Genomic DNA, 15,353 nt, shown 5'->3' with positions numbered 1-15,353 from the left:
CACTCACTTTAAATTATTTGCACAAGGGTTTATGAAGGATGTTGCATAAATACAAAAGTTATCATTAAATTAATTTCAAGAAAGGTTACAACACATACATACTATTTATAGTTCTTTATTAGAATAGTTCATCTCATTAGAAGGTCTATAAGGAGAGACAAGCTGGTTGATCATTAGTGTGTTTGTGCCACTGACATGAGGATCTTACATATAGTAGTGCACTAGTGCTACCAACAGACATTCGCTGTGCAAACTCAACGTTCACTTGGCAGGTGCCTGACAGAACCAGAAACAGTATGTTCAGCTGTGAGCCGAGAACAGAGATTAGTTAGGATAGTTTTCCATTTGTGCTCACTGAACATAAACTAGAAATAACACTCCATAAATACAGATTAAAAGTGAGTTAATGGTATAACCCTTTTGGGCACAAGAAGGTATCATTAATAACTTACGTAGTTCAAGTTAAAAAATATCTTCCTGAGAACTCTTGTTCACATTGCACCCAGCAGTAAACGTAATACTGCTACTTCACTGAGAGAGGAATTAAATACCTATTACATTTATTATAATTGCTACCTCTAATTAAAGCTACATTGAGTCAGTTTTGGTCAGTGCTCTTAACAACCTTGAATCATTCATGCTAATTAGTGCAGGTTAAATAAAATTGGAAATGTGTTATTAACACCTGGAATGGATGAGTCATAACAGTATGACATTAAACATTTTTAGACAGTTGAGTCAGCACTGCTGAGGTAATTGTAACACACACATGTCCTAACCCTCTTAAAAGGTCCTGGTAATAATGACACATACACTAATAGTACACTACATGTACAAAATCTGCGACGTCACACAGCTATAAGTGGGAGACCAACATGAAGAAAACAGGGACAAATTATAAACACAATTACTTAAAGGAATAATTCTTATTTGTGCATTCAGACAGACTTAGGTCCAGGATGTGTTTAGCCTAGCTTAGCACAAACCCTGAAAAGAAGAGCAAACAGGGCCAGTGAGCTGAGGGCTGTCTTTATATTTGTGCAAAGGAGAGTTTATGTTTGCTCCAGGAAATCTGCTGGATACAAACACTTTCACTGGAATCAGGTGGCTCAGGGCCGGGCAGGAGGAAGAACTGACAAGTGCGGGTAGTGTAGTCTTCTACTGGACCTTGGTGACGGCCTCATGGATGGACTCAGCCACGTAGTCTATGTTCTTGGTGGTCAAACCGCACATGTTGATGCGACCACTGGCCATTAGATAGACGTGTCTCTCCTTCACCATATATTCCACTTGTTTGGCTGCAGGTAATACAGCAGAACCAGATTTAATTATTCATTGACTGTGTTGATTGTGCTGAGCTGTGTATGTGTGTGAAAAAAACATTTGCTCCCTGTATATTGTCTTTGTACTCACGGTTAAGGCCTGTGAAGCTGAACATGCCAATCTGCTCTGTGATGTGGTCCCAGGTGCCCGGTGTCCCCAGAGCTTGGAGCTTAGCTTTCAGCTGAGCCCTCATCAACAAGACCCTGTCAGCCATGGTCTTCACATTGTCCTTCCTAGAGTCAAAGAAATCATACACCGCAAAATACATTATTTTTATGGCTGTTAAACCTCATACGGTGCTTTGAGTGTTCTTTTTGTAGAGTGATATTCTGTGCTGACCATTCACTAAAGAGCTCAGGTGAGTTAAGAGTGATGGCAACAATGCGAGCGCCCTGAGACGGTGGGTTGGACCAAGTGGTCCTGACAATCATCTCCATCTGGGACAGAATTCGCTTCAGGTTGTCTGCATCACGAGCCACAATGGTCAGGTTGCCCACACGCTCATCTGATGGAACAAACACATGACAAATATAAAAACAATATTGTAGCTATTACTTTTTTTTTTACCTGTAGGGGACATTGACATATTTACATCTACTGTCCTTTTTTATGTATTAACTGAGTTTTAGTTATATGCTATGTTGATCATATACCGTAGTTTGTCATGTTTGAAAATAAGACAGGTGAGGAGTAAGATTACAACAATCCAAGATGGGGGCTTATCCTTTATTCTGCTATTGAAATGTGGTCATGTAAAGCACTTGGGACTGTCATTGTGATTAAGAACAGTACAAATAATGTCACTCTTTATCACTATTTTGCAAGCAAGTGATGTATATATCAAAGCAACCAGGGTTCACTCACTGTAGAGGCCAAAGTTCTTGGAGAACGACTGGGCGCATAACATTTCAAAGTCCATTGAGACAAAGTAGCGGACCGCCCAGGCATCTTTATCCAGACTGCCTGAGGCGAATCCCTGATAAGCCGAGTCGAAGAACACAAACAGATTCCTTCTCTGGAAAAGAACAGAATAAAAGATCCAACAATCATCATACTGTGATACTATGAACATTAAGCAAGCAAAACCCTATCCTGTTTAAACTGACACGTATGCTAGTTGTGTGCATGTATGTGTATAATACCATCATAGTGTCTGCAATCTGCTTCCATTGCTCGTGTGTGGGGTCTGTGCCAGTTGGATTATGGGCACAGGCGTGCAGGACAAAGATAGAGTGCTCTGGACAACTCTGTGGGAAACAGAGAGAAGAAGAAGTACGGTAAACTCCTATGAAAATGACTAATGACCAAAATTAAGTAGTACCAAAGTCCCTATCACACACTGCTTACCTCCAGGTCTCCAAGGAAACCAGCAAAATCGAGGCCCCTCTTCTCTGCGTCCCAGTACTTGTATGAACGGATATCCTCAAAACCGGCATTGGCGAATACAGCATTGTGATTTTCTGAAACAAACAGTAAGGAAAACTCTGATACCAGTGTTCTCACTTTATTGTTTCCTCTTAACACAAAGGTAAATGTTGTTTTATGAATGCTTATCGCATAGGAACTGATAACAAATCAAGATCGCTGATAATATGATGCAATTGTTTATTAATTGAACACTGTACGCTATATCCTGAGTCTAGGATCTATTTGAGTATTTAGAAGTCTCTGTAAAGGATTCAGAAATTCAAAGTCCTTGAATGAGGAGCTACTTTCTGTGTTCATTTCCACTCTGGGCTACTCCACTGTTTGTTTGAGTGTATGTGTGCGTGTGTACCCCAGGTAGGTGCGGACACATAGACTGGTGTTTTGGTGTTGTTGTTTCCATTGTAGAAACGCCTGAGAAATTCTGCACCCATCTTCAGAGCACCTGTACCACCCAGACACTGGACAGCTCCCACCTGGCAGTGACAGAAACGGACAGTTGGTTTAAATGTAAATAGATTAAAAACCGAAACATAGTGTGGACTTTTAGTACACAAACCCTGTTCTCCTGGATGGCAGGACTGTCATCTCCCAGTGCAATCTTAGAGGCCGAGGATCTGAATTCAGGCAGGCCCAGGATGGGCAGGTACTCATGGTTTAACCGGTCATCATGCACAACGATCTTTTCCACCTTTTTCACCACTGGTAAAACCCATGGCTGACCCTCATCTGTCCTGTAAGCTGCGAGGAATAATTTAAGGAAACCAATATTATAGGAAAAAGCAGAGGAAAGAGTGAAACCTTGATGTATTGCCCTAATGATTTTAGATAGCAATCAAGTATGAGTTTTAAGTGGGACACGCTCTCTGGGTCATATCAAAGGAATGTCACACTGACCCTGGAAAGATCTTAGATATTGTAACAGACGTGCACTTTCATCTCTCTGCTGGGTGTTTTAGCTGAACTCCATGTCACCACCTGATAAGAACTAAAGAATACAATTTCCTTTTTTATCTTCATTACAGCGACCGTCAAAGTGCTTGGCAACTCACTAATAGGTTTCAGGCTAAAATATAATATACAGTTCGTTTTTTTTCATCAACTGGCATGAAAGGCACAATCATTTGGTCTATAAACATAAATGCACTACTTGTTTCAGGTCTAGGTATGACAAGTTTTAATATACTAAACATTGTGTGGCCTACATTTCCCAGCTGCTCAGTATCTGGTGACAATCTGCAGCCTGTGTTGCAGAGAGAAAGGGATTATAAGGCATCAGCCTCCTGGACTAATCATGGGGACTAATCATGGCAGCCTCGTCCTGTCGTGCAGTGCCATAACACAGAGCTAAGCAATGTTTCACACACTGGTCCTTTGCAATGTAGCCTAAGCAGCAAGGATTACTACTTTTAACTACTACTTTTAATAAGATTAACACTGACAGCAGTTGCACTGAGGACTGAAATGTGCAATTTGTTTGCTTTAGGAGAGAAGCAGGACCAACGTTAAGCCATAGCTTAACCTTTAACGACCCCTTGGTACACAGAAGAGGGAGAAATAGAGGAAACCAGAGAGGACAGGGACAGAAATGATTTCACAGTACTAATATTACATAACAAGGATAAAAAATCGTTTTAGCTCCGGCTTCAGCTAGCTAGCTAATAACCAACTCAGACCGGTTGGTTGCTACAGGATACCGTTACCATGGCTACTTGTGCACAACTCACTTACCTCCCACTCCGAGGTTCACCTTCTTGGGAAATTGGTCGTTATTGAAATCCTGTGATAGCTTGAAGACAGCCACAGGGGCTGCTTGGGGGACCTCACGAAACACCGACATAGTTGCTATTCACTGGAGACTGTGGCGACAATGAGCGACAAGCGGCTACCGGTACACTTAACGGGATGAAGGAGGACTTTCAACTTGGATTTGGAGGATGTAAAGTGGGTGTGAGTGGATTGACCAATTGGAATCCAGGTGTATCTGTCAAGCCAATCCCAGCACTGATCCCGGTCAGGTCAAAGTTCAAGAAAGCCAAAACTCAGCGGCTGTTGCAACTGTTGTTGCTGACAAATTACCATTACCACACAGTCTAGCTTTTGGGTTTTACTGCAATACAATAATTCGCCACAAGGTGGTGCCACAGCCTCGTTAAACATTGCATCAGGAGCTTCCCAGTAGGCACTCATACTGTAGATAGAAGAAGCCACTGACCACAACTTCTGGCATGATTTTTTTTCTGCACAGCAATGTCTTCCATTTTATAAGTAAAATAACACATGCAGGTATTCAGATCAAACGAGTAACAGACAACATATCTGCCATACAGTGCCAGCTCTGTTTCAGAGGGCCAGGCCGTACATCCCATCATAAATATCAACTTAAACCTTAACTGAACAGACGGCTATTATGCTTGGGCTCGACATGGTTTGACTAAGTTCATCATGTAATGTTGTGTGAATGAGAATGTGCAAGCATCTTCATCTGTTCTGTCCTGAGGGCCTCGGCTGAGCTGTGGTGTAAACACGCCGGCTCCTCTGTGCTCTCCCCACAGCTGTCTGCAGGAGCTCAAGTGGTTGATAAACGAGGGCCACTCCAGCCTGCTCTCCCCTACCAGGATCGTGACTCTGTTGGAAAGCTTTTTGGCTATAGTGGGGCCAACCAAGATTGTGTCGTTAAAGCAGCTCAAATCAATATTAATATACTAACAATGGGTCAAATGATTTCTGATTAATAAACCATGAATACATTATTTATTAACCATTAATACAGCGTTATTAACTATAATTAGTAACACCTTTTTAAGTAACTTTAGTGGAACAATTAATCCTAACACGGGTCATCACAGAACACTGAGTTGCTATTTTCCCCTCCTGTTTTGTCCCAGATGTTACTCACTTTCTCCATACCTGGTACCACCCCCATTCATCTCCTCGCTTCACTTTGACAGTAGATGTTTTCATTCTTTCCAACCAGGTGAGGGTGTCTCGTATGTTAGCTATCACTGTCAGCCCTGCAATTATGGGATTTGAGCTTCCAGAACAAGGCTCGGGGGCCCAGGGCAGGGTTTGGTGTGTACGTACCGGGGAGGCCCCGGGACCACGGTCGGGGCTGTGATGTGAAGTGTGAGTCAGAGCAAGGAGTGACAGGAGCAGCCTCTGGCAAGACAGTGCCCGCGGGGGGAGTGTGTCACATCCAGATCAATGAGTTAGTCAGCCAAACATTCACAGGCACCTTCTCTGCATTTCCTTGACATTGATATGTGGAACATTTATTTTGGCATCTAGCAACATAATGCAAGTATTACCAAAAAAAAGGAGTGGTGCCAACAAGGTTTCTTTTATCACGGTGTTTCATTTTGCACGCAGGACGCTGACACTAAAACACACAAAGGCACACATTCAGGCACAAGACAGTCACATTCCAGCTGTGGCAACACTAAAACACAAACAGGAGCGTGTGCACACACACTGCAGCACATTCCAAGGGGGACATTGCAGCATTGCATACATGTTGCGATGGCCTCTGTCTCTGGGTCAGAGAGCTGTGGTGAGTGACCACCTTTTTAGCTTCCCGCCATGTTTGTTTTCCAAAGACAGTGTCATCAATTCTCTAACAAGGGACTAGACACACCAACAACAAAGAGCACAGGACCTCCCTGTTGCTCCCTGTGTAGTCCAATGACTGATGGAGCATGCGTGCAATAACAGACATCAGTGCTCTGTGCGTCTGGCTACATTCCGACTAGTGTATTTGTATGTGCGTACATGTCTCCATTTGATATAATGACATGAAAGCTGTCTTTTTTTCCATGTGCAAGCAAACATTTACACTTGGCTCTCGTATTTACACCTGGGGGACAGAAGTATACATTGGATTGTGTATTCAAATGAAATTCTAATTAAATTTCCCAGATATAAATTATACAAAATAATTTCTTTGTAAAATGCTAATTCTTAGACATCCCATCAGTAAAACACATTTGGCTATTTACTTTTAACAAGTACAAAACATGAATGTCACAGTCACAACCACATTGTTTCCACAAGTGGAAAAAACATGAAGGGAAAAGTAAAGCTCTTTCCTTTTTGTTTAGACACACTGAGACAGCCCATAAACCATCTGAGATGGTTTTATGAGAGAAATCCTGTCAATGTCAATACATGTGCCACATAATGAAGCCATAGAATAAAGGAATAGTTCAACAGAAATATGTTTATTCACTTTCTTGCCTTTAGTTGGATGAAAAGATTGAAACTACTTTCATCTCTGTACAACAGACATACAGCCAGCAGCCTGTCAGCTTAGCTTAGCATAAAGAGTGAAAATGGTGAAACAGCTAGTCTGCCTCTGTCCGGAGGTAACAAAATCCAGCTACCAGCACCTTATTTTGTTTAATCTAGACAAAAACCAAAGTGTTAAAACAACAAGTTATGGTTTTACTAGAGGATAACATGTTAATCAGTGAGCTGTAGAGATGCTGCTAGGTGGCTAGCTGTTTCCCCCCTCATCTTCAGTCTTTGTGCTAAGCTAAGCTAAGCTAAGCAGCTACTGGTCTGTACAAGGAGTAGTAATAAATCAGTATATTTCCCAAAATGTCGAACAATTCCTTAATTCCTTATCCTAAAAAATAATAATAAACTTAATTTATGCAACACTTTTCTTAAACAAAGTTCAAACAAACCGTTTGAATTTTGATCATTGTTTTTGACAAGCATGATAATAACTATAAAAGGTCTGCTAGTATGCTTGTCACTCACTGCTTTTCACTGATATGACCTTTACCCTATAATGCTGGGTGGGACCTCCAACACAAGGTCTACAGTGTGCTATTCTAATTGATTGATGTTGTCTTTTGGCAACTCAGGCTCTCCAGGCCTCAACTTTATACAAATATGCATGCAAAGAAACAAAGACAGGAAGCGGAAGACTCGCGTTTAATTTTTTTTAGCCGGACTGCTTATTTTCTGTCTGCATAAAGCCAAAAAAAATTATAGGTGACAATAAACCTGACTGATTGTCTATCATGATCCTTAATATTTTATTAATCCACATGGGGAAATCATCGTGGGGAATTTTATTCTCCCATTCACAGACGGAAACTGCATCGTTTGGTGTTTTTAAAGTAATTATTTACAAAAAATGAACTTTATTCATAAGGAGTCTGAGTTTTGCCAAAACAAACTGTCACTTTGATAAAGATACCACTGTGGTTGCTGCAGAGACAGTAGCATTTTCTTTCAAGGATGTTTACCGCTTGAAGTCAGGATGCATGCATGCTTTTATTTTATAGTAACATTGGTTTGCCCAAGAGAGCCATTGCTGCCTGAGCTAGTTCAAGAAAATCCCTCCAGTAGCAAGCTGAACTTGATTCAACCTTTTGATATTTTTTCCAGTGCCAAATAGGACAGAACAGAACTATACAAGCAGTATAGAGGGATCATTTAAGGCCCACACATCCTATTCAGTTAAACCCGCCTCCCTGCAGCTTCTTTATCTACATGGCCTGTGTGGCAGCAGAGAGGATAAGCATATTTAGGTTGCATGTTTCCTCCCAAACTACATTCCCAACACCGTAGATCACAGACATTACAGCCCTTACATCCCCCTGTTAGCGCTCATATATACAAACACACACCTGCTGGGGCAAGGCCGTCTGGGAGAGAATTACAGCAGGCTAATTTATGAGACCCAGGGGAGGGCAAAGGGCAGGAGACCCAGACTGGCCTGATCTCACTTCCTCATTGCATGGTCTCCAAGTTAGACCCTTGCTACACAGAACAGGGCTTTGGTTCTCAAACACATCAACCTCTTACAGTCTTTCAAACAAATGATCTAATTAGGGTATTTTTTTCCTAACCTGGTTAACACAATGAGCCCTCAGGGACTGTTGCAACATGCAAGTTAGCAAGCACCTCAGGCCCGCCCATTGTGTAATATTTGGCACTTTCGGAGCCGAAGGTAAGTGAGAGAACAGGGTTTTGCTAAAAAATCTGGCCTCGGGCTCGCCTCTGGCCTCCTCATTTCCTCCAGTGAGAAGCCCTGTCATCCGTCACTCGGGCCCAGGCAGGGGCACAATAGCACAGTCTGGGTCCTGGCTACTGACACCATCACGTGGGCTGCTGATAAGCCTCACCTTCCGGGACCCAGGAGAACTGAGCCATTACTGACACACAACAGTTTGGTCCTACAGATGACCATGAAATAAAAGTAAAGTACATTATGAGCTGCATGAGGCAAGCACACTGCATGTAATTCTGCTTGCCTTCTTATTTTCAAGGTCCTTTAATCTTTAGGGCCACCTGACTTCCACATTGCAACACACTCTCCTAATGCAAGATGCTGGGGAAAAGCTATCACACCCTATTAGATAACCCGCTCACACACACACACACACACACACACACACACACACACACACACACACACACACACACACACACACACACACACACACACACACACACACACACACACACACACACACACACACACAACACACAAACTGATCCTTGGCTCTGGGTCTGAGAGTGACATCAGTGCCAGCCCTGAGGGCTGCAGGGAACACTGAAGAAGAATGTCTGAGAGAATAACTGCAGGGTTTATTGACTCCTTTCCCATTCTTCAAATGATGAGATCTGTTTTCTTTGCCACCACTGTTTTCACTAACTCTCATCTCTTTTTACCTCTCCTAAGCTCCTTTCTACCTTACAGTATATCATCTCCTTTGGATTCCTTTCCAGACCTGCCTCCATCAATACCAGACAAAGAAAGAATAATACCTGGAACTCAAACTGATAAGATACACATGCAATTAGAATAATTAATTCCAAGGAACTCACAGTTCAGTCACGTTTCTGGGAATGCCTTTGGGCAGCGTGTGGAGGTGCTTGTTACTGCAGCGCACCACAGTCTCCAGGCAAGTACATTCACTGGGACACTGGGGTCTGGGCACACAGCTTGACACCTCTTCTTGGCCTGGGAAAAACCAAGGAGATAGAGGGAGTCAGATACCAGAGAGGAATAGAAAGGAGTAATGACCAAGAGGCTAGGGAAGACATGGAGGACAGCCACATGGAAAACAGATCGGGCAGACACACTTGAGCTAATCTATTTTCTTAATGTAACAATCTATTGTTGTATTGACAAGTGGATAGTCATACTTCAGTTCCTCGTCAAACAGATTCAGGCTGTTATAGTAACACCTGTAAACAACCAGCTCCTTTGTAGAAAGATGTTAAGTGCTCTTCTACAAAGCTCTGTCAAGTCATAATAACACATCTTATTTCAATACACACACACACACACACACACACACACACACACACACACACACACACACACACACTACACAAGGCCTGTACAGTGCACCCACAGACGCTGGAGGTGTTGATGCTTTCTTTACGCAGAGTTTACCACTGCGGTAAAACCATCAGATACCAATCGCCTCTCGGCTTTACAGAAGCAGAGACCACAGGGGAAAGATAATTGGAGTCATTAGCAAGTCATCAAACTTTCATTCGGAATGCAGGGATCTGCTGTCTTTAGAGAACATTCAACCGTACATCTCCACGTGGATCGGTGTTGTGGGCCTGCAACCACGGATCGGACTATACACCTGCCACTCTGCAGAGAAGACACTGCTTCAAGCCTAGCCAGTTGATATGGAGAGGGGGGGACAAGAAGAAACATGTTCAGCACCGCCTTTAAAGAACTCACCAGAAAGTGAATTGTGAGGAATTCATGATTTAAATTTGACTGCCGAGTGGAAAGTAGAAAGTAGAGTCCAACAAATGATGTCCAGAGCTCTGCAGTCTATCCGTGCCGACCTCTGCTGTGGGCCTGACCTTACCCAGCTTATCACGAGGATTCTGAGATGAAGATGATGTATTGTTGCACCCGAGCAGTTCCTTGACACTCTCTGGGAGTCTGGGTTTTGTTACAGGCAGGAAACAGACTCTTCCGCTCCGTAAACACGCTTCTCTGCTTGGCCACTTTTGGGCTGCCGGTGGCACGCGAAGACCACTGATGATGGTCAGTTGAGGATTCGCGAGGCTGTGCGCGCGTGTTTGCGCGCGCGCGTGTGTGTGTGTGTGTGCTGAAAAGCTAATTGCGCCATTAGCGCGGCCCCGCGTCTCTGACCCGTGACGCTTTGAATTTACATGAAAAAGGCTGCAGCGGCCATTTAGATCCTGCAAGCTTTTCTCGTTTATCTAACCACCTCAGTCTTATTTAGCTAATAATGCGCACCTTAACACTTAAAAAATGTATTGTGTCGCCGTCTGTATGCAACGGATATTGATTTCTGTTTGGTCCGTCGTCTCTTAGAAGCACGTGGACTCAATAACAGGACTTATTTGGGAAAACAGCCCTACCAGATTTACAGCCTTTTTGAGTATTTTACAAGCCAATACATTCCACTTAAATCCTCATAAATTCCTAGTATCTCGCGCAAAATCCCCTTTTGACATTGTGAAAACTAGCATATATTTTATTAATCCTTATCTTGAGAAGGACTATATGAGCTGTTTCAGCCGTTTCCCAGGGCGCAAACTAGACTGACCATTCAAAAGCTCCTTTTCTTTCTTTTTTTCCTGCGGGAGCACATTTGGAATAGCTAAAGCCTTGTGTAGCCTACACTAATGCCTATTTTCTCCGCAGAGCTAATTCCCTACCCTGATTCTCCACTTAAACGGAACATTTTAAAGACATAGATCTCCAGAAGAGGGGAAGACGCTGCCCTAATCTAAACAGTCTTGTTGATGGTGAGCGGATGAGATTATGTCGACATGCCCTCCTTTTCTTTCCACACGGTTTGGAAGCAATGGGCCTTCAGACCCTGGCGCCTGCACTTGGCAATAGGCGACCAGGAGGGAGGTGTCCCGTTACAGCGTGTTTGCCCTTTCGCACACAGGTAGGCCTACAATTCAAGACATATTTCACATATTTAAAACACACAATATAAATAAGACAAAACTGGTGGGAATACTGGGAGTCTGCTAACATGAATCTGTGACTATATACTCGCACGCCCAACGTAAAAACTGTTTATGCTTAAACTAAACGTAGGCTATCACTTTTTTAAGCAGCACGCATTATTGATTTTAATATTATTAATATGATTGGGCTATTCTTATTTAAAGACATTTAAAAACAATCTATTGACTTAAAATTATTTTGCAGCGACATTAAAGCGTGTCTTTGTGTGTATCACTTGCTGCACATGAAACGATTTATATAAACTGAGCGAACTGTCTTGTAACATTTTACCCAGGGCAATTTTCCAGAAATACTGACCTAATGTCAAGGGAAAGCATCGTCGTGGCCAAATGTTGGTGGAAAAGAATCCTACAACTTTCTCAAATTATGAGACATAAATAAAGCACCACATTTATATTCTTCATATCTCCTTGGGTTGCCAATTTTATCCCATTTCCCACAGATGCGGCATAGTATCTTATCCACGGATTGCCGAGACAGGAAACGAAGATACGTCTAATCTTAAAAGCACCGTAGTGATGATGGGAAGAACTGTGATGTCGTGGGACCATTCAGAGACAAGAAGATAATAATGCTATTCGAGTTACCGTATATAAACTCAACCAATTACTTACCAAATGAAGGATTTAGCTGTTTAAACTGTTTTGATGATACAAAATTATAAGGCGTTTAATTGTGCTGCCTTTTAGGTTTGACTGTTTTCTTTTGGGGAAAAAAAACTGTAATAAAAGCTTTCTTACCTTTAACAGTCTGAGGGGAGTCGATAGATCAATAGTTTTTAATATTATTTCATAAATTAGTCTTCCTGGCCCACAACGACAGCGAGAGAGATAGATAGATAGATAGATAGATAGAGAGAGATAGAGAGCGAGAGAAAGAGAGAGAGAGAGAGAGAGAGAGAGAGGCTGACTCTATCAGTCCCTCCCCCGCTTCAGGACGTCACTGAAAGGGAGAGGACAGCATCTTGGCTGACCCAGCTCTTTCTCTAGCTAACTGAATTCAGCCAACCAAACAGGATCGGCCTCTCTCTTTCTCTCTCAGCCTTCCAGCCATAGACACACAGCCAAGGGAGAGGGATGTCACAACTGAAAGAAAACCAGTCCTCCTCCAGCTGCATGAAAAACAAGCAGTTTGCGTCCATTATTCACGCTTACGCACGGTTTTACTTTTACGCGTCGTCCGGAGACAAATTGGTCCAATTTGTGGCCTGTTGACTATTTGTTATCTGTCATCTCTCTGTTGGTGGTAATAATGCTCCCCAGCCCGCTCATAACTTCTTCCACCACGCCTTTCTCTGTGAAAGACATTCTGAAGTTAGAGTTGCAGCAACAATCTCAGCAGCAGCAGCTCCAGTTGATCTCCGGCTTCGGTCTCTCCGGCGCGCTGTCACAGCCAAATAAACCGTTCCGCTCTCATTCGCCGCCCTCCTGCATGTTGGCCGGTAGGGACAGTCCGAGTCCCGTAAGCTCCGGCCTCTCGGAGAGCGAGGAGAGGATGTCGTACCTCAACACGCTGACTGTACAGGACCGGCTGGCGGAGTCCGGGATGCCAGGGGAGATGTTCGGCAACCCGGCGCAGAACCACTCTGCAGACCTCCGGCGGGAGACCGAGCAAGAGGAACAAGATACCAGTGAGTACACATACTATTAATAAATATCTTTATCCAAAACTGAGTGAGGATGAGGATGATGGCTGTCGTTGTTATTGGTAATTGTAGAAATAATAGCATGGACAGAGATGACAGACAGAGGAGTCAATCAGAATCAAACGTCTTTCATTTTAAAACTTAAATATTTGCCTATCCTGCAAAAAAACATTAGGCTGCATCTAATTTTCTAAACTGACTTTAGATTTTGCTGGAGAAATAACTGGGAACAGACTGCTTATTTATTTTGTGTAATTATACATATAGCCTACTAAATATAGCAAGTGCCACCTTTCACGATGAACGCCCATTGTTCGCTGCTAGTTTTATACACAGCGACTAAGCTGCAATTAAGTGTTGTTTACATCTGAAGTGATTTGTATTTTTAACAATTCATATAAATAAATTCATATGACAATCCATAAAACAAAACATTAGGCTTATCGTCACAGAAATCGGCAGCAATCTTATGATAAAATATTTACGTTCAACTTTAATTTCCCAGATCTAAATATTCAGCCCACCAGCCCACTCTCACTCAAATATTAGTTAAAATCCACGGATGAATTGACAAACACTACTCACTCTTTCATTAAGTCCTGTTTGAAACTAACTGTTGATTTATTTCCTAGTATACTTGCAAAAGGCTCATAAAGCAATTTCCAATCCAGTAGACCTAGACTTTATTATGATTTTGTTTTTGAAAAATTCGGATTTTATTAATATTTAAAAAAGGTGAATATTTTGCGGAAATAATGCAAAATATTGTTAATACATTTTTAAATCCACAACAAATCTGTTTCGCTTTTAAGAAAGTTAAGATTTAAAAATGAATGAATTCATGTGTATCAGTGTGTGTTGGATAAATATGTCTAATAATAATACTGCATAATTAATACGTCTCTTTTTAGCTTTGAAGTGCATTTAAACGTTTATTTTCCACGCAGAGAGCTGCGGTACGTTGCGGGGTGATTCTGAGGATCCAGACTCGGAGAAGCCTGCCACCAAGCAGCAGAGGAGCAGGAGGAAACCCCGCGTCCTCTTCTCCCAGGCTCAGGTGTTTGAGCTGGAGCGGCGCTTCAAGCATCAGCGCTACCTGTCCGCCCCGGAGAGAGAGCACCTGGCCAGCTCCCTGAAACTCACCTCCACCCAGGTCAAGATCTGGTTCCAGAACAGGAGGTACAAATGCAAGAGACAGCGGCAGGACAAGACTCTGGAGATGGCAGGGCATCACCATCACCACCACCACCCGCCGCCGCCCAGGAGGGTGGCTGTGCCGGTGCTGGTACGGGACGGGAGGCCTTGTATGACTGGATCCCAGAACTATAACACTTCTTACACAGTCGGAGCTCCAAACCCGTACAGTTACAATGGCTATCCAGCCTACAGCTACAACAACTCGGTGTATACTAACACGTACTCCTGTACTTATTCTAGTTTGCCTGCTCTACCGCCCAGCAACACCACTGCTAATGCTTTTATGAACATGAATTTAGGAAACCTCGGTGCACAGACGCAAAGCCAGGCGTCCCAAGGACCAGTCGTCACACCCTGCCAGGGAACTCTGCAGGGCATCAGGGCATGGTAGCGCAGACTTTACACACAATCACAGCTGGGAGTGACTTCTCTGGGATGGCTGAATGGACTCGGCAGCATGTAAACCTGATCGACTAATGCAACGAAAGCACAATTTGAAACTCTGTAACAGAAAGCGTTGGTCAGTTGGCTGTAATTCAAGGCAGGCCTATATGGAAACCCTAACCCGTTGACTGAGATACAACCAGTTTGCGCATTGTTCTCTGAGCCACAATGTTTAGAAAACGTATTAAACCTGCTGTTGGATATTTGTCGGATTGAATGTCGCCGATTAGCAAAGACTGTGCGTAATGGCATATTGTGGTTCAAAATGGATGTAATGATGTGCGACAAAAATAAAGGTAAACACATTTCTAAGCATAA

General features: G+C 42.9%; 2 protein-coding genes across 4 annotated transcripts; one reads left to right on the top strand and one right to left on the bottom strand.

Annotated features, from left to right (window-relative positions):
- Positions 1-99: 99 nt before the first annotated feature.
- Positions 100-4,706, bottom strand: got1 (glutamic-oxaloacetic transaminase 1, soluble). Its single transcript, XM_039783608.1, has 9 exons — positions 4,480-4,706; positions 3,308-3,489; positions 3,101-3,224; positions 2,671-2,783; positions 2,466-2,570; positions 2,188-2,338; positions 1,663-1,828; positions 1,414-1,556; positions 100-1,298 (listed from the first exon to the last, which is right to left on the bottom strand). Exons 1-9 carry the CDS (start codon positions 4,586-4,588, stop codon positions 1,159-1,161), a joined length of 1,233 nt encoding a protein of 410 aa, XP_039639542.1. The 5' UTR covers positions 4,589-4,706; the 3' UTR covers positions 100-1,158.
- Positions 4,707-10,179: 5,473 nt separating this feature from the next.
- nkx2.3 (NK2 homeobox 3) lies at positions 10,180-15,353 on the top strand. 3 transcript variants are annotated; one of them, XM_039783603.1, is made up of 4 exons: positions 10,180-10,481; positions 11,411-11,663; positions 12,192-13,379; positions 14,342-15,353. In XM_039783603.1, exons 3-4 carry the CDS (start codon positions 13,001-13,003, stop codon positions 14,980-14,982), a joined length of 1,020 nt encoding a protein of 339 aa, XP_039639537.1. In that variant the 5' UTR covers positions 10,180-10,481; positions 11,411-11,663; positions 12,192-13,000; the 3' UTR covers positions 14,983-15,353. The 3 variants fall into 3 exon arrangements, with proteins under 3 accessions (XP_039639537.1, XP_039639536.1, XP_039639538.1); XM_039783602.1 differs by lacking the exon at positions 10,180-10,481 and having other exon boundaries at positions 10,765-11,663; XM_039783604.1 differs by lacking the exons at positions 10,180-10,481; positions 11,411-11,663 and having other exon boundaries at positions 11,953-13,379.

This window comes from Perca fluviatilis, chromosome 19 (genome assembly GCF_010015445.1).
Source record: "Perca fluviatilis chromosome 19, GENO_Pfluv_1.0, whole genome shotgun sequence".
In the NCBI taxonomy this organism is placed as follows: Eukaryota; Metazoa; Chordata; class Actinopteri; order Perciformes; family Percidae; genus Perca; species Perca fluviatilis.
This window is presented reverse-complemented; position numbering and strand designations above follow the sequence as displayed.